General features: G+C 40.5%; 1 protein-coding gene across 3 annotated transcripts in view; it reads left to right on the top strand.

Annotated features, from left to right (window-relative positions):
• The window catches only part of phactr2 (phosphatase and actin regulator 2), a 36,094-nt gene that overhangs the window by 11,649 nt on the left and 2,243 nt on the right, over nucleotides 1–22,202 (top strand). For 2 of the 3 annotated variants that reach the window (XM_061790116.1, XM_061790118.1), the window contains exons 2-11: nucleotides 11,088–11,273; nucleotides 11,348–11,422; nucleotides 11,547–11,690; nucleotides 15,515–16,028; nucleotides 17,728–17,909; nucleotides 17,979–18,135; nucleotides 18,289–18,344; nucleotides 19,297–19,358; nucleotides 20,221–20,358; nucleotides 21,602–21,678. In XM_061790116.1, coding sequence (XP_061646100.1) covers nucleotides 11,088–11,273; nucleotides 11,348–11,422; nucleotides 11,547–11,690; nucleotides 15,515–16,028; nucleotides 17,728–17,909; nucleotides 17,979–18,135; nucleotides 18,289–18,344; nucleotides 19,297–19,358; nucleotides 20,221–20,358; nucleotides 21,602–21,678 — 1,591 coding nt within the window. Of the gene's footprint in view, nucleotides 1–2,088; nucleotides 2,286–11,087; nucleotides 11,274–11,347; nucleotides 11,423–11,546; nucleotides 11,691–15,514; nucleotides 16,029–17,727; nucleotides 17,910–17,978; nucleotides 18,136–18,288; nucleotides 18,345–19,296; nucleotides 19,359–20,220; nucleotides 20,359–21,601; nucleotides 21,679–22,202 lie in introns of those variants that run through there. The other variant, XM_061790117.1, reaches the window with a different exon arrangement.

Raw genomic sequence — 22,202 nt, 5'->3', positions numbered from 1 at the left:
TTCAGCAATTTTGTTGTTTTTATGTGTGAAAGAGGCCTCCTTGGGGTCTGGTTTGATGAGTTAACCGACCAGAGACATGTCCAGTGAACGTCCTGCGACCCTTACATGAACATACCGTACCTCCTATAAGCTCTCCATTACTTTTAATTACACTTTCATTCCAGCAAGGTAGGGTGTGTTGACTTGTGCTTGGAGATAAACAGCTTCAGGGAAAACACTTCATACTTGTGATGTTTCTGAAGAGTATTTATAGCACTAGATGGCACCATTGGTCTTAGTGGCATGGTGAAAGCAGTAGGCGTGTGGCTGTGCTCTGCAAGGTCTCAATTCCACACAACAGTGATGACAGAAAACACACACACACACACACACACACACACACGCGCACAGAGGCTGCTCTCACTCCTGTTTGTTTGCTTTTCATCAGCTGGAAGCAGGAGCGTGTGATCGGCCACGTTAGCCACCCTGAGGTCACGCAGCTAATACTAAACACTTGTATTATGACTAGCAAAGAAATATGATCAAAGAATAAAGTAACCCTCTCTGTGCTAAATCTTCCCTTTGTAAGCAAATCTATCTGAGGCTACCACATGCTAAAGTGCAGAAACTGAACTGATAAACAAAAAACTGGAAATCCCTATATAGTGACATTTAGGCCACGTCCTCAACTGTTCCTCTTTCGGTTTTTAGTAAAAGCCATTATGAAGCAAAACAGACACTAGTGTGATTTACAGTGGTGCCTTGACTTATGAGTTCAATTTGTTTTGTGACCAAGCTTGTAAGTCAATTTACTCTTATATCAAATATATTTTCCCCATTGAAATGAATGGAAATGCCATTCATCCATTCCAGCCCATAAAGACAATAAAAGCATTTTTACTGAATAGGCAGCACTTAATACACAATACTTTGCATATGTGGCACAAGGACACATCACCAAACACAAAAATCCACCCCACCCAAGCTACACTAGCAACTTCACAGAGCAATCGAGTGTGTGCCGCTTGTCAGAAGCTAACATTTTATTTTTGTATTGAACAAAACTCAATGTAGCGCTGCTGATCTTTTTTAACATCATAAAATGAGCCGTTAAACTGCATTGCTCGGCTGATCCCATGTCAGTTGTCAGAAGTGTAACACGGCACGCCGTCCAGCTCTCTCATGGCCTTTTCTTATGTAGACCTGTACAGGTGAGGCAAGGCGACCTTGGCAAAATATTTGAAGCACATATTTCAGGTCAAAATTTTCTATCACAGCTGCTTTTGAAACTTTTAAATGGGCGCAAAATCTATGGAAATTACAAGCGAGCTTCAGATAAGAAAAGGAAAAAAGGAGGAGTAACCGTCCCCAATGCACTTTTTCATTGAAAGAGCCAAAAACAGTCAAACACACAAATAAAAAATGAAAACAACTGGCAAGGAGCATGTTCACTTGCCATTGATGCCCCTGAAAGTTGATCATCTACGGGACTTTTATCCCGCTGAAGTGGGGGTTTCTTGGATGCCCCCTTCCAGATGGATGCCAGGGACAATCGCATTGTCCGCCTCCCCCTTTGCACTGCAGCTACATCCCTAGTTATGAGGGTGTGCACACTTGTCCAACCTCATTATCTCAGTTGTTTATTACTGACCCCATCAAAAAAAAATAATCAATTGCGTTGTACAGGTTCAGGTCATTTATAGTGGAAAAGGTTTTCAAATCTTGTCTCATTTTTCAGACTTTTTATATCAATTGCATTTGTATACAACAATTAAAAAGTCTAATTTACGTAATGTGCCCCCCTTTAATCGCCAACTGATTATTTTTTTCTTTTCCAAACATCTATCAGTCTTCCCATTAAATATGTGACGTAAAGGAAGTTTCCCAGGGCCTTTTTCTTTCTCCTACTGTGCTGTGCCCAATGTAAACTGCTGGTGCCTTAAAGTGTCAGCCTTTACCTTTGGGCCCCAGCAGCACCTCTAATCTGCATAGGCTGGAGGAATGAGAAGCATCCACCACGGGAGAGGAGGAGGAGGAGGAGGAGAGCAGGACAGGGGCGGGAGGGGAAGTTACGACCTAGCAGCAACTTAGTGCCGTCAGTCGAGCTTGCAAAAAAAAAAAAAAAAAAAGTTTCCTTTCCAGGCGACATGAACTCTCACGGTGGTCGCGTACGGGATTTATGCGGCGATAGGGAGCGGTGACTGTGGGTTAAGGATTGAGGAGGGCAACCTCCTCCACCGGAGCACCGCCGGTGAAACCGAACATGGGCCAGACTGCTGTATCTGCCGTGTCTCACACACCTAGTGGTGAGTGTTTCCCCCTCGCTTACATTCCGCTATTTTATTTTTTTTACCCCCAGGACGTGAGGCAAGTCACTTTTTGCCTCCTTGTCGTTTTAGGGTTGTGCACGTTTTTGGTCACATTTCCACCGAACTTCAACTTTCAAGCTAGCTTTCACGCTAGCTTAAACGCGTCAAAATTCAGTTTAAACCCACCAGTTTCGTCATATGTATAGATAAATGTGACACTGCTTGTGTCCACGCCCGTGGAATTGGACGAGTTGTTTACAAAAAGATTGACTCGTCTCGCTCTTGTAATGAATGTGTTTCGTAAAGCGTAAGTGACTTTACTTTTAACTTTAACGCCGCACCTATTCATTGGCCCCTTATCAAAGAATACAGACCGAAGCTGATCCAGTACATTAAAGTCTGCACAGAGGAACCTGTTGGACTTGACAGACTCTTTTCAAAGCAAACATTTGGTCTTGCAGCTTCTTCCCAGGAAATGTAATCCAGGCTGCACTAGTAGTTTTGCTCAGGTCACAACAGTGACTGTTTTGAACAATTTATCTGACAGCTGTTAACAGTGCAAATGCACTATAATTGAGTGTGGATTTGCTCTATAAATGTTACACAATTTTGGTGCGTCAATCACTTAACAACTCTACTGTTCTTTTTTTTATTATTATTATTAAATGGGACATATGGGCGGGACGGTGGAAGACTGGTTAGCACATCTGCCTCACAGTTCTGTGGACTGGGGTTCAAATGGAGTTTGCATGTTCTCCCTGTGCCTGCGTTGGTTTTCTCCGGGTAATCCGGTTTCTTCCCACTTCCCACTTCTCATAAATATGCATGGTAGGTTGATTGAAGATTCTAAATTGCCCTTAGGTGTGAATGTGAGTGCCAATGATTGTTTGTTTCTATGTGCCCTGCGATTGGCTGGCGACCAGTTCAGGGTGTACCCCACCTCCCGCCTGAAGTTAGCTGGGACAGGCTCCAGCACGCCCGCGACCCTAGTGAGGAGAAGCGGAACAGAAAATGGATGGATGGATAGGACATATATTAAGGACAATTGACTTTTTAACAAGCAGCACAATCTCACAGTTCAGAGGTTCGGGGTTCAAATCTTTGCTCCGGATTCCCTGTGTGGACCTCACATGTTCTCCCCGTCCTTACGTAGGTTTTCTCCTGATACTCCACTTTCCTCCCACATACCAAAAACATGCATGTTAGGTGCAATGAAGACTTGAAATTGTCCATGGGTGTGAATGTTTGTGTTGTGTGATTAGATGGCGACCAGTCCTTGGTGTACCTCGCCTCTTGCCTAAAGTATTCTTGGCTTCAGCTCAACCTTATGAGGATAAACTGTACAGACAATGGACGATTTTTTTTAATGTTTTGGGTGCAAATAGATTGGTCCCTGGAGTATCCATCCGTCCATCCATTTATCCTCATGAGGATCGTGAGGTGAAGCCTATCCCAGCCAACTTTGGGTGAGAGACAGTCACGAGGTACAGCCTGGACTTGTCACCAGACAATCGCAGGGCACATATACTGTATAGACGAACAATCATTCACACTCACTGTAACAACTATGGAGACTTGCTTTTGGAATATGGGAGAAATCCGTGGTACCCAAGGAAAACCCATGCAAGCACAAGAAGAACATGCAAACTCCACACAGGAAGGCCGGAGCCAAGATTACCAGCATTTACTGTAGTTTCTACTAAATGACACTTTATTGCTTCGTGAAGTTGTTCGGGGGCTGCATGTTTTTGGCGATGTGTCCATGTGCCACATAAATGATTTGATTGCCTTGGACGCTCTCTTGTTTTCTGTAGGCTTTACTCGATCAGGATTTTTGGAGCTGATCACCGATCAGCAAGTTTAAAAAAAAAAAACGATCACCGATTTCATCACAAGATGGAGCAATGTGTCTATTTAAATTACTTATTCATTTACTGTATATACTTGTGTACTGTATCTCCAAAAATATTCTCAACTCAGGTCATATATTCTAATCAGTAAGGTTAAACCATTACAACGTGACAGAAATAATGGGTGCTAACTTACTGTAATTAATTTACTTCACACACCGAAACTTAAACTTCGAGCATAATTCAACAGAATGGCTGCATGTTTACGTACAACCCTTAGTGCTAGCACTAGCTTGCTAGGCTACATAACGTCTTGTTGGCTGCTTGTGAGCCGTATCGTATTAAAAGTACGTGAACATACCTCAAGCAATCCTTGAACGAGCTGCTTCTCCTGAGCACCGGTGACCACCACCAGGACACGTTTGCCCCCATTTTGTTCATTTTGTTTTGACTGACACAATACACGCGCGATCCATTGTTGTTGTCGTGGCCGTGGTAACGAGTGCATCCAGTCGCGTTTGATTTGACAAAGCCAAGTGATCGTAAATTACGTCAAAAGACACGCGACAAGGCTAAAAATAAACTTGCTTTTGGATTAAAATATACTGTATACGACGGCGACGCACAGTAAAGGAGGCGATCAATGACGTAATTGATTGGATCGGCGAATTATGACATGAAAGCCGATCAGCCGGTCAACATAAAATGCAAATTATCTTCCGATATCGATCAAGGCGATCAGATCGGTGTAAAGTCTAGTTTTCTGCATCCTGGGCTCTGAACGAGCCGATTTCACCTGTTAAAAAGTATGCTATAAAAATATGTCTACAATTATTGATCCTTGGGGTATTTTGAACAAAGCATGCTGCAGATATGTTATTAAGACATCTAGAAACCACTTTCAAGGAGAGCAAGCGATTTGAAACACTTTAAATGTGTCAATAATTTATAAAAATCACAGACCAACCTGGAGATTGACCAACAGAATAGATTTGTGAAAAAATGTGAAACTGACCAAATGTGGACATACCGGTAGGTTTCCCGCTTGATAGTGATGATATGCACATGCACTATAAAAAAGATTCAAGAAATATATGTATTAAAAAAAGTCTGTCTTTACAAAGATAATTATACTCAGTCAGTTGACACTGAGCACTGATTGAGCCTTTAACTTAACAGTATGTTATTAAATAGTATATGATACAAAAAACGGTGTTGTAGTTAGCACATCTGCTTCACTGTCTAGTGGGCCGGGTTCGAATCTCGTGCTTGTTCTCCTCATGCTTGGGTTTTCTGCAGGGACTCAGACTTCCTCTCTTATCCGAAAACTATGCATATTAGGTTCATTGACGACGCTCTCGTCCTTCGGTGTGAATGTGAGCGCAAAGTGTTGTTTGTGTATTGAGTGCATACATTTTAAAAATGCATTTGATAAATAAATAATGCAATTACAGATTTGAAAAATAACCAACCAAAATACAATTAAAAAAAACAACTAACTCACTCTTTTTGGGCTCCTGATAGGATGTTTTTTCCCCCTTTTTAAAGGTGTTCACATATTGTCCTAACCGCTTAGTCCATCACACCTGCTCTCAAGAACATCAACAGACTTGCAACACGACATGCTAGATAAACTATAGCTTCATTGTGAAGGAGACGGCGGCCTCGGTGCTACTTGGATATTTCCCCATTGAGAATTCCAAAGGTGATTTGTTTCATTCTACATTGCCTCTAATTCCACCTCCCAGTACAAATGCATGAGGAGAGAAGAAAGCTCTGCAGTGTTTGCTTAAGATTCTTTATAGCCTGCCTGCTTATCAAAAAGTAAACATCAGTGTCATTTTTATGGTAATATTTGGTATCTAGGGAGAGCTCATGCTGAAGAGACTTCTCTTTTCTTGTGTAGCAATAAACTTGCACTGCATTATGGGTTACATAATTGTGTTGCGACATTAAAATTCTTAATTCACGCAACTGAGAGGAAAGGGAAGTTATTCTGTCTTGTTCAGTTACAGTTTCATGCCGCAACATTTTGGCACATAGATGCTACTGTGGACATAATCCAAACCTTGAGGTCCTCAGAGAATTCAGGTTTAAGACTATTTTATTGTAAGAGGAAGGATTGGAAGCATTGACACACTTTTTCTTTGCATGATGGCATTTTCCATGTTTTCCCAACCTCCATCCTTCTTCCTGTTTGTGACGCGTGGTCCTTGTCCACCCCCCATCCCCGGTGACACGCAGTGGAGGAAGGAAGCCTCTCCCTTTCCCCCTCTTCATACACCTCCTCCTCCTCAGCACGTTCCTGTTATGAGGCCTGAAGAGGACATAGTACATACATCACCACTTAAATATTTTAAATTGCCTTGATTCGAATAAATATCAATTTTAAGGCTGTCCAATATTCATAAACTCACCAAAAAGGAAAATGTAATTCTGCTAGGACAGTGATTCCCAACCAGTGTGCCAGGGCACATTAGTGTGCCGTGAGCGCTCTTCAGGTGTGCCGTGGGAAATTATAAAATTTTACTTAATTGCGCAAAAAAAAATTTATTTCCAAGAAATAATGTATCTTTATTCATCTATTTATGCCAGTGAGGCATAGTGACAGACAGAACAAAGAAATGCTCTTCCATTAGATGGTAGGAAGTCCATACAGTAATTAATGTATCCACTTTTTGTGACGTTTGTTGGTGTGCCGTGAGATTTTTCAATTGTATAATATGTGCCTTGGCTCCATAAAGGTTGGAAATCACTGTTCTAGGAGACAGGAGATGTTTTGAAAACAGGAGCTTTCCATAGCCAGTTTTACTTAGCAATGTGAAATTGGGTAGATGTCGATCGTAGTAGACCTACAGAAAACTCTCTTGTAGCCATGCCCGAAAAGACACAGGAAGTCAGCCTTTTAGGTTAATAAAGCTGTTTTTTTTTTTGTTTTTTTTTTTAAAGGTGTTCTTCAAAATTGAGTTCCTACTAGAGATTTCGTCTAATGGCTTCCAAATTTGAACTATGCACGGAGAGTACAGTGGAACCTTGATTTAACGAACTTAGTCTGTTACAGCTGATTGTTTGATTGTGTATGTTCACTGTTATGGGTAAAATGCAGAGAACAAATTTTGTGTGCATGCATGTTCATGACAATAAAGTTGATTCTTCTTCTTCTTGATACATGGGGGGTGGGTGATAATGGCGTGCAGCTGGTAGAACAATGCTGTGGGGGCGAGTCTAGGGTCGCTTTCATGAGCCGTGAAGTTTGTACACTTCCTTTTTTTCACCTCCATTATGACTGGATGCCATGTTCCAAAGATGTGTACATATCGTCGAGCGTACTGTAACTCCACGACGAGCACTCGCTCCAGTAAACAACAACCATAGATGTGAATCCCTTGATACATGACCTGCCTAACTAGGGCTACGCAAAGCCAATTTCCTTGCGTTGCCTTTGATGGAATGTTGCCACATCCAACATGGCTGCCATATATGCACGTTTGTTAGCTGGATCTGGTCTTCATACTGAAAATTTGTGATAACAGTGACACAACCCTGAAATGTGTCCAATTGTGGAACTAACAGACAATCAGTGGTTTAAGTAACAGCTAGACACTATTTTTGGACAGTTTTATGTCTGTTACATCTGACAACCGTTAAATCAAGATTCCGTTCCACTGTGTATACTAAATACAAAACAGTCTTCGTTGCTGCATTTAGACAGCGTGACAGCAAAATTTGATGTCTCACCATAAAACACAAAATTTTAGGTCATGAGTTTCTTGTTTTTTTGTTTTTTTTTTGTAGACCATAAAAACTACTTTATCACGGTTTATCATCATTAAGTAGATCCACAAAAAAGTCTCAAGAACCCAGGACCAAAAAGAGTCAGCCATTTTGCTTCAGCTGACTTTTTTAGGTAATTTTGGCCGGTTTCAGGTGTCCTTTCTTGAAAGTATGAGCACTGGAATGACAGTTTCAAACCAAAATGGCTGATCTCCTGTTCAATTCAGGGGATGGTTTCTCTGGGCTTTTTCATGGGACTGTAATGATATACCTGTTCCCTGAATTTGGTGTCAGGGGCTGATTCACTTTCCAGGAAATGTTACTTAGAAAGTGTTGAGTTGTTGTGTTCAGGAGTCAGGGTACCCAAGTTATATTAATTTTCACCAGGCTTTAAAAAAAATGTGTTTTTCGGCCATGTGGAGGTCCACCAAATAGCCAATTCATTCATCCGAAAAATAATAACAAACGACGATTCCAAAAGGGCAATAATTGTGCTGATGAATGAATTGTGTGACAGTGACCCACCACATTTGGCAGATAATCCTTACTGTATGTGGTCATTTTACTGTCACTTTGTAATGAGCATGACTGCCACTTACAGGACTGGAGTGGAATATTTTTGCCCCGTGTTCATTTATCCATCCATCCATCCATTTTCTTTACCGCTTATCGCGGACTGGAGCCTATCCCAGCTATCTCCAGGCGGGAGGCGTGGTACACCCTGAACCGGTCGCCAGCCAGTCGCAGGCCACATAGAAAAAAAACAACCATCCGCACTCACATTCACACCTCCGGGCAATTTAGAGTCCTCAATCAACCTACCATGCATGTTTTTGGGATGTGGGAGGAAACTGGAGTGCCCGGAGAAAACCCACCCAGGCACATTTATCTTGAAGTACATTCACTATCTGCTGTATACATAGGGATTTCCCTTTAATTTAACAATCCGTCAGCACATTTCTTTTATAGAATTAACACTGACGAGCACCATTCAGTTTGCTAAGTAACCCGGCATGCGCTGACTTCACTCAGAAGCATCTGCTGTGCTTCAAGTTGCATCTGTGAACGCTCACCACACACACACACACACACACACACACACACACGCACACACACACACACATTCGATTCCTGACTCTCTCATCTGGCGTGACGTTGCGAGTCATCTGCTTGAAAGCAGAACGCCCCTGTTGTGAAATCTACTGTGAAATGGAACTGTCGAGTCAGCAGTTGTAAGAAGGACCCCTCGAGCTGGGAGAAGAGGAGGCCGATTAGACAGACATTTAATTAATCATCAAGGCATTCCGGATTGGTCGGAAGCTGCTTTGTTTCCTTTTTTGCTTCTCTGTCATCACCTTTTGCTGCTCATTGCTTCTCTTTTCTAGTCCCCCTTTGTTATGATTCTCTATGAGGGGGTGGGTAAGGATAACGTGTGGCCCGTCGGTGTTAATTTATAGTCATTTTTTCCTCCAATTGGTTAAATAAAATATTTATTATTTTCTTATATATTTTTCATTCATTTATCGAATTAAATATATTTTTAGTTTTGTTGATTTATTTAAATAAGATTACAAAATGTTAGTAAAATGAAAAACAGATTTAAACAGTTCATATATTTTATTGATTAAATAATTAAATTATTAATAAAAAACATGAATTATTTTATTAAACGTAACAATTTGACATACATATTTAATATAATTTGTGAATTATAGTCAAATTATGTATATATAAGTTAACAATGAGTGAATTATTTTATTAAAACATTTGTTGGATCCACTTAACTTTAAATAATCAATTAATTACATAATTAAATTATATATAAAACACAAAATGACAACGAATAATAATAAAAAAAAAAATTGTGCTTACATTTTAAGTAATTTTTTTTAACTTTACTTTATTTTAACTTTTTAACTTTGTCTTTTTTTTTTTTTACCCCTCATATACAAATGGGCTTTCTGTGCATGATTTTTAAAACCCAAATTGAGCACAAAAGTTGACCCACCCCTGTTCTATATCTGTGTGCCAATGTGGATAAATGCCCAAAATAAGTGTCTGGAGAGTGTCCCAAGCTCTGTGGTGTACTTTTTATGCCTTCTTTAATCGCCCTTGAATTGCCATGTTGGACATGTATGCACACACGCTATTTTGTGTCATTTTCTCCCCGCATTATTTGACAGCCGGGCGCCTGAGTCACTTTGGTGAAGTGACAACTGCATATTTTCTCTGCCTGATGATACACGACCTTTGTAACATTACTAAAATGGACCCAAGTACTGTATTTGGACACACTTCTCTTCCACCTAGAGGAAGTGAAAATAGGGGAGTTGGCCCCTTTTTTTTTTAACAGTTATAACGCCTTTCAAGAAGGTGGGAAGGCGGTTCACACTTTCTGTTGTAGTTCATCCTAATGGTGTTTTAATCGGGTTCTTCCACACCAAACTCATGCAGCCGTTTATGAAGTAGTCATGCACCAGGTTTTTGGCTACCGTGAATGGGCCAAAAGTGCATTTTTGGTTTTCAAACAAAATTATTTTGTCGCTGAAAAACACGGCTGAAAGAAGATGATGATGATGCAAGCAAAAACCGTGGCCGCCCCAGCTACCTACACGCTACGCCTGGCTAGCTACCAACGTTGCTAACAGTATGCAGAATTAATATTATCTTATCACATAATATACTCCAATAACTGTCCCACAGCAACATGCTTGACATAATTTTAAACATATGGAAATTCAGAAAAGTTGTTCTGGCAGTGAATTTTTACAGATAGCTCTGCAATCATAACCATAAATAAAATTTTACTTACAGTTGGAAAAATAATTTCTCTGTTTTCGGTTTTGCTTTCCTTATTTTCGGTTTCGGCCAAGAATTTTCATTTCTGTGCATCACTATTATGGACCTTGCGTGGTGGACTGGGTATTGCCTAAACCTTTCACAAAGTTGGACGCATACAATTATCCAAAATGTTAAGATGGAAAAAGTGGCAACTAAGGGACTAAGTCTAATCACCGATGGATGGATGAATTTATGAATTGAATGTAAAGGGCAATCATCCCAATCAGACAACATCCTGAAAAGAAAAACATAAAAAAAATTGAGTAAAGACTTCATTTATGAGTATCGTCGTCATTTGTCGTCGTCATCAAATGTCTCCCAACATTCCCTCCAGTTGATGGTTTGGAGAAATCGTCATCACTGGCCAACTGCGATGTGGTATTGGACAGCGGCGGCGACGCCCACAATGCACCTGAGTCACGGCAGCAGCGAGGAAAGCTGTCCACTCTAGGCAGACTCTTCAAACCCTGGAAGTGGAGGAAGAAAAAGAGCAGCGACAGGTTCCAGGATCTCTCCAAAGGTCTTCATCTTTTGTGTCTTTGCATCTTCAAGCAGACCAACAGGCTTTGACCTTGAAGTCGTTTGTTTGTGCAGTTTTGGAGAGAAAAATCTCAACGAGACAAACCAGAGAGGAGCTCATCAAGAAGGGCGTGCTTGTCCCAGAACAAGGTTTGTCTATTTGCTCTTACCGCTACGTAGAGGACTCGAGCCGGATGTACTTCTTTGGGATGGTTCAACTTTAGCGGAGGTCTGCAAAATAAAATGGGACTGATCTTTCTTTATATGTCTTCAGCAAATGAGCCCGTCAGCAGGGAAATCCAGAATGGTCACGCCAGCTCCAGCGTGTCACCGGAGGAGGTCAAAGTTGAGATTGAAATCAAATTCACCCAAGCTGTGGACCCTGCTCCTGGCCCTGTGAGCACCGTGGACAAAAGAGGTGACATATTTCATCTAATACTGGATGTTGAGTGTATTTTAGGATTGATACTGCTGCCATTTCCATGTAATGTTCTCATACAGTTGCAAGAAAAAGTACAGTATGTGAATTACCTGGATTTTTGCATAAATTGCTCAGAAATGTGATCTGATCTTCATCTAAGTCATAATAGTAGCCATACATAGTTTTGTTAAGGTAATACACAATTAAACAATTAAAGCAGTACCTTGACTTAGGAGTTTAGTGCATTCTGTCACCAAGCTTATAACTAAATTTGCTCGTATTTCAATAAAATCTTCCCTACTGGAATTAAATGAAATGCCTTTAATCCGTCCGATTAATTTTTCAGTCGATGATAGCTATGTGTCCAGGACCTAAGGAAGTAGAGCATTCCCAAACCATGATATCTCGTTTACCATACTTTACATTTGGGATGAGGTTTGTGCTGTGCCTTTCCCCCCCCATCCACACATTATGTTGTGTGTTCCTCCCAAGCAATCAGCTTTGGTTTCATCTGTTCACACAGTAGTTTACCAGTAGCCCTGTCCAACATCAAGGTATTCTTTAGCAAACTGCAGACGTGTAGCAAATGTTTTTTTTTTTGGACAGCAGTGGCTTCCACTGTGGTGTCCTCCAATGACACCCATTCTTGATAATGTACTTATTGTACATTTGCCAGAGATTTGTGCCAGCGATTTCTGTAGGTCTTTAGCTGCCACTCTCAGATTCTACTTCGCCTCATTGAGTGTTCTGCACTGTGCTCTCTCGGTCCTCTTTTAAGGACAGTTGCTGCTAAGGAGAGTAGCAACCGTGCTGAACTTTCTAGAGAACCTGTCTTACCATGGACTGATTACCATCAAAGTTTTTAGAGATACTTTTCTGACCAAACGCCCCCAATCGCATTACATTGATTGGACTCTAAATTGGCTGACTGCCGTTAGCATTAGCATTAGCCTCGGTGTTTGACATACTTTTTCCATCCTACACTGTGAATGTTTACATAGTGTGTCTCATGAAAACATAATTGTTTGTGTGGCATTAGTTTAAGCAGAATGTTTCTGTTGTTGTGATTTAGATGATCAGACTCATTTTATGACACATTTATACAGAAATCCAGGTACTGTATGTTGATAGTCATAAAGGGAGCAATCTTACACATACCGTGTCTTAATTGAACGTGCAGTGGCGAACATGTAGAGTGAGAGTACTATGTGTACTGCTTTTGTCGTTGCGATATATTGCAGTAAGTACCTTTTCCGGTTCAATTGTTAACGCCCTTCTTTGCCATCCTTGCTACCCTTCTTTGGTGGCATCACAAAAGAAACACTTGTGAATTTAACGACACATGATCCAACAGGTTCAGTTGTCATCATTCTCCTGACCCATCCCCTTCTCCTTTCCTCTTCCTGTATGTAACTCCATGTATGTCCATCTGCATCTCTTAACATGCCTTCAATCTCCTTTTAACATTTAACATCCCCATCTGCTCCCTCTGACCTGCTCAGAGAAAGGTGACACTAAACCTGTCCCCCGGGCGGGTCAGGCGCCCCCGCGGGATGCCCAAGTTAGGAAACAGCAGAGCGCCGCTCTGCCTGCCTCGTCCAAACCTGCGGGTGGCGCTGCTGTCACGACCAGGCACAGCAGGGACGCTTCCTCTGGGGCTAAAAAGTCCGTCAAAGCCCCAGGGAAGTTGGGCTCTGTAGCGCAAGCTAAAACTAACCCGCGGAGTTCTAACAACAGTAGTCGCGTGATTGGTAAGTTTAGCTGATTTGATATTCTTGCATGCATGCATGCAAGTGTACACAATCCTGTATGGATTAAATGTACTTTCACAATACTGGTAGTTTTTCCTCATTTTCTCCTTCTTTTCCCCGTCATTTTGAGGTTGTATGTTTACAATGCAGTTTGTAGTGGCAGTATGAATTTTTAGTGTTTTTATGTTCCAGAAAGCTAAAAATAGATGTTATGGAGATGTGCTATGATTGAGCTCTTATCAAATATTCGACTTGCCATCCTTGCAACCCTTCTCTGGTGGCATCACAAAAGAAACACTTGTGAATTTAACGACATACACGAACCAAGAGGTTCAGTTGTCATCCTCATTCTACTGACCCTTCTCCTTTCCTCTTCATGTATGTTGTACATTTGAGTCTTTATCAAATGACTTAATTTTTGGTGGTATTCCTCAACCTTTTTTTGTCATTTTGGGGCCTAAGCTAAATTCTTCTGTGACAAATAAATTGCGTAATAACACAGACGTAGTGAGGTGGACTAGTGGTAGGCACATCTGGCTCTGTTCTGAGGTTTTGTGTTTGAATCTGCCTCTGGCCTTGTGTGGGCTTTTCATGATCTCCCTGTGCTTGCGTAGGTTTTCCCCACATCCTCTGGCTTCCTCCAACATTCCCAAAAACATGCATGTATGGTTAGATCAAGATTCAAAATTGCTCAAAGGTGTGAATGTGTGTGTGAATGGTTGTTAATATGTAGCCACCTGTCATTGGCTGGCATCGCGTCCAGTGTGTCCTCTGCCTCTTGTACAAAGTAGTTATCTCTGCTTTAATGGGCGCCGTACCTGCATTAATCACAGGGTGTGACGTCCAATTGAAGAGAACAAACATCTCTCCCCAGATAGACTGCCTGTTTTTTCCCCTCAGGAAATGTTGCCTCTATTGAAGGAATTACAGTGCATCAAGTATGCACATACTACCGGTAAATATGCTTATTAAACTTAAAAACCAGAGGGGCTTTCCACCAACCAGCCCAGGAACTTTGAGTTCCTAGTTGCAAAAGGTTCCTGTGGCCCATCAGGTTTGCGTTTCCATCACACTTATTAGTTCAGGGTAGATCAAGCAAATGAAGCTGATGTTGAACAATACGGACACCTACTGGATATAAAAAATTCTGGCATTTCAAGCTTTCAAGTTAATATGGTATTTTATATCTAAATCTAAATTTCAAATACATTTTAATTCCTTTAAATCCTAACCCTGTATCCAGATGAGGCAATTGAGAACTGATTCTCATTTGCAATGCCAACCTGGCTGCAGACAGTCTTTGAGGTAGGGACTTTTACTATATCCAGGTACATTTCAATAAATGTGATTATATTTCTATTTTATTGAGATGACATACCTAAATAGATTGTGCAAAAGCTTACAGATTATAGATATGATTTCTCAGATGGAAAATGCAATAGGGACATGGGTCTGAAGCCTTACAGTTCCACTATAAATTTGAGAGCAATGAATCATATCGATAGTCAACTGCAGGCTTCTACATTTATTTATATATTTAATTATTCAAAAAGACACATTTTTGGCATTCAAGCGATTATATTTTTCTTCATGCAATTTCTGCAGCTTTAGAGAACATCTGCTCAACTGCCTTTTATTCACTATGATGTCATGTAATATTTAACTTGTTACTATATCACATTGTACAGTTTGTACATGTATTTGCTTCTATTTTGCTTTGTTTTACTCTGCTGTCTGCAGCCAGGTTGGCATTGCAAATACCTTACCTACATAAGGTTCAATAAATAAATAAATCCAAATATATATACAACTTCATGGACAGCTCTTAGTCAGTTTTTAAATACAGCAGTGTGATTTGGTATCTGTGAATGCGTTTGGATGGGGAAAAAAAATCTGACTGTACATTGCAAATATTCATTTGTGAACGTACAAACACCAAAATCCGGGCTTCAATTCCTTGTCTTGCACTATGGCAAAAGCAGCATTTTTCCACACGCTGGAGATGTTGTAAGGGGCATCCAGAACAAAGACATGTAGGATGCGTCTCATTTTTTTTGTTTTTCTTTTCAGCCAAGTCCTCTCATCCAAAGAAGACGCAAGGAAGTGCAACGAAAACCACCACCACCTCCTACTCCACTGTCCCTCCTCGCTCTCGCGCACCCAAGGACGGTGAGTCGCATAGCAGAGGTGACAACACTCGGACCAGCCGTAAAGCAGAAGCCAATTCTCAGAAAGCTTCTGCGGAGATTCCCGGCCAGCCAGAAGAAGTCAACTCCTCGGACCCCCACGGGAGCTCTTCTCAAGTTTCTCTCCCCGAAGTTGAGGAGACTCCTGTTGTTTTTCAAGCCGCACCAGAGGAAAAAGCTCCTTGCGGCGATTCATCTGCGGGCCAAGAGACCCTCAGAGATGCATCCCTCGAGCCTGTCGTCCACTCCCCACACATCAACACTGCCACAGAGGACACTTCCTTCACAGAGGGGGGCGCTGAGGGCAATGCCCAGCAGGAGAAAGTTGAGAAGACCAGAGGGGAGGCAGGAGAGGCGCAAGAGGAAAACGGCGAGGCTGCTGAGGAGACACACTCAAGGTGAACTCATCACTGGAGTAGTTTTATGAGCTGTATGGATTAAACAAGTAGAGAGCACTCAGCATTCTGATCTCTGCCAATACTTGAACATTTAAATTGTGTATAATTTATTGTGTCTTGAAGTAGCAGATGTGAAATGGGGTTACCAGGACAACTAGGTTAACGTCGAAACACAGCAAGTCAGTGAGATTTTGGTCTACAATGCACATTATGCCACAACTCTTCTTTCTCAATATGACACTCAAATCAAAACAGGAGTTAAGAACCTTTCAATTCTGACATGCCATTAAAAATATTCTAAGAAAATAGCAATTAATATCTATATTAAGTAAACAGAAACAATTTAGGTTCTTAATAGCTTAAAGGAAGGTAATATAATCATACATAATGTCTAGTACAAATTAGAAAGTTTTTGTTTTTTTACTGGAAAAATGTTTTTTTTTTTTTCCACTTTTCAGGTAAAAACAAAAAGCATAAAATTTGGAGATTTCATGATTTTTGTTTGACAGCAACAATTAACACACCAAAAAAAACAACCCCATCTGATAACATTTCACAGAAATATAAGCATTGAAACATTGTGAAAGGGATTTACATTAAAATTTTTGCCAAACATATACCATCTGGATTGGATCTGGATGCATTCACATGGCAAAATAAGATGGCAGATGTAGTTTGCCCTGTTTTTCTTTCTTTGCTTTTTTTTCTAAATACATCAAAGGTATTTCTTTCTTTTCCTTTTCTCTTTTTTCTTTTCTTTTTTTAAAATATATTTTTAGAACTACTATACTATACTAGATTTAACCCTCAAGGAAAAATAAATATAATAAAAATATTTACATGATTTATTTATTTTTTTAATGCAGATATGCACTGAAAAAAAATGCAACACTTAAGTTTTCATGAGTTGAACTCCAAAGAACCACAGCCCTGGGTCCCCCTTCCCATGGGCTCACCACCTGTGGGAGGCGTCATAGGTTCGGGTGCACTGTGAGCTGGGCGTGGCCGAAGGCAGGGACCTTGGGGGTTCGATCCCCAGCTACAGAAGCTGGTTGTAAGGACGTGCAAAGTCACCTCTCTGGCAGGGAAGGAGCCCGAACGAGCGTGAGAGGTTGAGAAGTTCCGACAAGACATAGTCTCTCCTCCACACACAGCTTGGACTCTGGTTCCAGTCCTCTCGAGAGGGGTTGGAATCTCTTCCACTTTGGAGTTGCCCACGGTGAGAGGGGCTGAGCAGGTGTGGGTATGCTTATTGAAACCCCGCCCCCCCCCCCCTATCGTTCTGCTGGGGGACTTCAATGCTCAGATGGGCAATGACAGTGAGACCTGGAAGGGCGTGATTGGGAGGAGGTGCCCCCCTATCAGAACCCGAGCAGAGTTCTGTTATTGGACTTATGTGCTCATCATGGATGGTCCATAACAAACACCATGTTCATGTGTAAGGGTGTCCATATGTGCACTTGGCACCAGGACACCCAGGCTGCCCAAAATGAAGGCCACTCTAAAATGTGCAGTTTTATTGTGTTGTTCATCTTATGAAAAATGGGAGTAAAAATAAAAGTTTTGTGTTTACATTTTGTTCACTATTGGTTAGCAACAAACCAACCAACACTGAAAAAACCTACCCGGGTGGAGGTTGTACGTAGTGTATTTGATCAGTTAAATATGTGCTTACATTTGCGTTGTGTTGTGATTGTAGCCCAGCTGATGTGTACACCGTGAAGCCGCAGAGCCACAGCGTGAACATCCAACAGGCAGAGGTGACGGTGATCCCCGACCGGCCGACGGAGAGCCAAGCCAGCGACTCGGACTCAGACGGACCCATCCTGTACCGCGATGACGACGAGGAGGAGGAAGAGGAGGAGGACGAGTACCTCAACAGTATGGAACTACCTCAGCCATCAATTAATGTCTATTGATGCATTTTGACTGAACACTTTTCCCCTCCAGGCTCTCTGGCCAGCAGAATCCGGCGACGGGACACCCTGAACATCAAACTGGGCAACCGGCCCAGCAAGAGGGAGCTGGAGGAGAAAAACATCCTGCCGCGAAGCTCTGAGACGGAAAGACACGAGCTCCGCCAGCAGATCGGCTCCAAGCTTGTCAGGTGGGCATGCATTTCATCACAGGCTCAGCCTGCGGTTGAGGGCGCCTTTAGCGCTTTATCAAAGGATAAAGAAGTCATATTACCTTTAGATGTATTACTACACATGTAAATCTGTTCATGCACACACAAAGTAAAGACTGTTTCTCATTTCAGGCAGTTGAGCCAAAGACCAACCACTGAGGAGCTAGAGCAGCGGAACATCCTCAGACGTAGGTCATCAAACATTGCTGTGTATGCCTGGGAGGGAGGAGTCTTCACATTAAGACTGGATGCAGCTGACTTTGTGGCGCACATTGCCCTTTTTATCGATGACTTTGACTTGCTTTAGCCATGTAGTACAGAGCAGCCAGGACTGAGACGTGCGCCACTATTTGATTTCCTGTTGTATAGTTACCATCATCATCACTTTTTTTTTCTCTCCGAGTTGTGCAACTTTTGTGACATATTTTACAAGGAAATGTTGGTAGAAGGCGGCACGGTGGACAACTGGTTAGAGCGTCTGGCTCACAGTTCTGAGGTCTGGGGTTCAATCCCTGGCCCCGCCTGTGTTGCGTTTGCATGTTCTCCCTGTGCCTGCGTGGGTTTTCTCCGGGCACTCCAGTTTCCTCCCACATCCCAAAGAAATGCGTGGTAGGTTAATTGACGACTCTAAATGTGAATGTGAGTGCGAATGATTGTTTGTTTATATGTGCCCTGCGATTGGCTGGCAACCAGTTCAGGGTGTACCCCGCCTCCTGCCCTATGATAGCTGGGATAGGCTCCAACACTCCCGCGACCCTTGTGAGGATAAGCGGCTCAAAAAATGGATGGATGGATGGATGTTGGTAGAATTCACAATTTGTACGTCTTCAAGGAATTTATTATTATTATTTGTTTTTTTATTTTTAAAAGGTTCTGCTGTGTCATGAATCTACCTAGCGCTGAACAAAACGACTTTATAATGTTTGGCTAATGAAGAAGTATTTTACAAGCTACATTAGTTAGGGTTAGTGGTTATATACAGAAGTTAAAGGACATCATTTGGCTTGGTTTGACGACATTGGCGTAACCAAATGGCTTCATATCTACTGGAAGGCTTTTAATAAAACCCAATATCATCTTGCGGCAGTTATAAATAGAAGCGCAAAGCTAAGTAGGTGTGAAACTTTTGTCTGCGTGCAGAGAAAAACGAAGTGGAGGAGCACGAAGCCAAGCAGGAGATTAAAAGGAAACTCTCCAGAAAGGTAAGAGAATAAAGCAGGGGTTGGCAAACTCTGTGCTCAAGGGCTACTTTTGATTTTTAAAATGGGTGAATGGGCCAGGTCATTTGTAGATGAGGTAATAATTAAATAAATAAATCTTCATTAAAAAAGTTTGATAATAAAATCATTCTTATTTTTATTTCTTATGAATGTCATTGTATGCTATCAACTGTTTCATAAAATGCCATGCAAAATTGTTTATTCCACTAATATTTTTGTATTGCATGTAAAAGACAAAGTATTTCAATTTAAAAAAGCATTCATCTTTTTTAAGTTCATAATTAGATTTGATTACCCAATGATTCAATAAAATGTTTTGTTTACTATTTTTTGTTTTTTAAATTTAAAATTAATTAGATTAATCAACTAATGATTCAATATAATATTTTGTAATTTTTTCTTGGACTGTTTTTATGTGGAAGAAAAACATATTTTAGTAATAAAATGCATGCCTATTTTTCTTATTTTAGAATTTAAAAATGATAAATTAACCAATGATTTAATGTTTTTATTTATTCATTCCACTAATCTTGTATTTTGCATATAATTATTTTAGGAGTTAAAATATTGTTAAAATGTTGATTTTACAAATGTTTCTATTTTATTTACAATTAATCAATTAACCAAATATTTAATTCTACATTTTTTAAAATTTGTTTTAATTAATCAATTTCAGAAAAAAGATAAATGAATGCAACAAATTACAGGACTCTTGATAATGCCCGATGGGCTGCATTAAAAGACTGGGTTGTATTTGGTCTGTGAACCATACTTTGCCCACGCCTGCCACAAAGGAAGCACACACCATCTTAAAAGTGAGGACTAAAACTGTCATTTTGTACAGCTCAGCGTGCGGCCAACGGTGGCCGAGCTCATCGCTCGAAGAATCCTGCGTTTTAACGAGTACGTGGAGGTCACAGACGCCAAGGACTACGACCGCCGGGCGGATAAGCCGTGGACGCGACTCACACCCGCTGACAAGGTGAGGCGGGCCCACAATGCTCTTTTTGTGTACTTTCCCTTTAATATACAATTTTTTAACCCTCTATTTACCCCCTCTCTCGTGACACTAGTGTTTATGCCTTGTATGGACTTTTCACAATATAACATACCAAAAGTAAAACCAAGCAGTTACACAAGGTTGTTCATTGTACTCAGTAATTTGAGAGTTCTTTCATGCATCAAGGCTGCTCTCTGCTGCTCAAATCTAGTGCTACATTAGCTGACCATCCATTTTTTGTAACGTTTGTTCGAGGCTTTACACGATCAGGATTTTTGGGGCCGATCACTGAGTTTAAAAAAACGATAACCGATCACCGATCCGATCAGAAGATGAAGTAATGTGTCTATTTAAATGACTTGTTCGTTTACTGTATATACTTGTGTACTGTATGCTGAGTATCTTCAAAAGTATTCTCTATTCAGGTCATGTATTCTAATCGGTCAGGTCAAACCAACATTACAAAATGACAGAAATAATGGGTGCTAACTTACTGTAATTAAATTACTTTATTGTAATTAAATTACTTCACACACACCAAAACTTTAGAGCATGATTCAACATTTCTTATTATGATTTATTTGTTGTCAGATATTTACAGTACTACGTCAAAAGACACGCGACAAGGCTAAAAATAAACTAGCTTTTGGATTCAAATATACTGTACATGACGGTGACGCGGAGTCATTGATCGTACCGACGAATTATGACATTAAAGCCGATCAGCATAAAATGCTAATCATCGCCGATACCGATCAAGCCGATCAGATCGGTGTAAAGTCCAGTTTGTCCTAGTCTGTTCCAGCTGACTTTGAATGAGATGTGGGATACACAAGACACAGCTAACAACCATTCACACTCATATTTACACCTGTGGACTGTTTAGTCTTCAATGAATTTACATAGTTGTTAATTGTTAGTTAGTTAATTAGTTGTAAAATAATTAAAAAAAAAAAAGACTTTAAAAAATGTACAGTACATGCACACAGTAACAAAATTTGTTCCAAATAAATGCTTTTTGTTGGACAGCAACATAAAATAGCTTCTTAGGTTCACATGAGGGCCTTTAAGCAGCCTCAGAGTTCAATCAAGGCAACTCAACTGGGAATGTGCATTAGCCTGGCCAATGCACAAGGCCGGTGAGCAAAAAAAGTGGTCGTTTACGGCTTAATATAGTTTTTCATTTGTGTGCGTGTGCGTGTGTGTGTGTGTTTTCACGCTCTAGGCGGCCATCCGCAAGGAGCTGAATGAGTTCAAGAGCAGTGAAATGGAGGTGCATGAAGACAGCAAACAGTTTACCAGGTACACTGAAGTGTTCGCCTGTGCTTTTAAACTGGCTCTTCCGTGCTGTCAACGCCTCTATTAGCTAAATTTCTTAGAATGGAATTTCGGAATTAAAATGCATTCCTATAATTAGATTTAAAATCTATTTCTTTACTTAAATGTATATATTTTCTTTATGCATAGTTATAATCTCACGCCATTCCAATAATTATTTTAATTTATTATACTCATTTAATTACATTCTATTTAAATTTATTATACTCATTAAATTACATTCTATTTGATTTGAATTATACTTTGTATTTTAAGTTAGTATACAAATAAAATTACATTTCAATAAACAATGAAAATTATTTAAAATATGATTATTTTAATAATAGCACATGTGCCCATATGTTTTATGCAGTTTTAGGAAATACCAATTTTAAGTCATAAATGTATACACAGCTAGCATGCATAATATTGCCTATTTATTTATTATATATTTCAAAAGGAAAACTTCTGGAATCTGTATAACACATTTTCAAATATTTGTATGCATT

The sequence above is a fragment of the Phyllopteryx taeniolatus genome, chromosome 11 (genome assembly GCF_024500385.1).
Source record: "Phyllopteryx taeniolatus isolate TA_2022b chromosome 11, UOR_Ptae_1.2, whole genome shotgun sequence".
Classification (NCBI taxonomy): Eukaryota; Metazoa; Chordata; class Actinopteri; order Syngnathiformes; family Syngnathidae; genus Phyllopteryx; species Phyllopteryx taeniolatus.
This window is presented reverse-complemented; position numbering and strand designations above follow the sequence as displayed.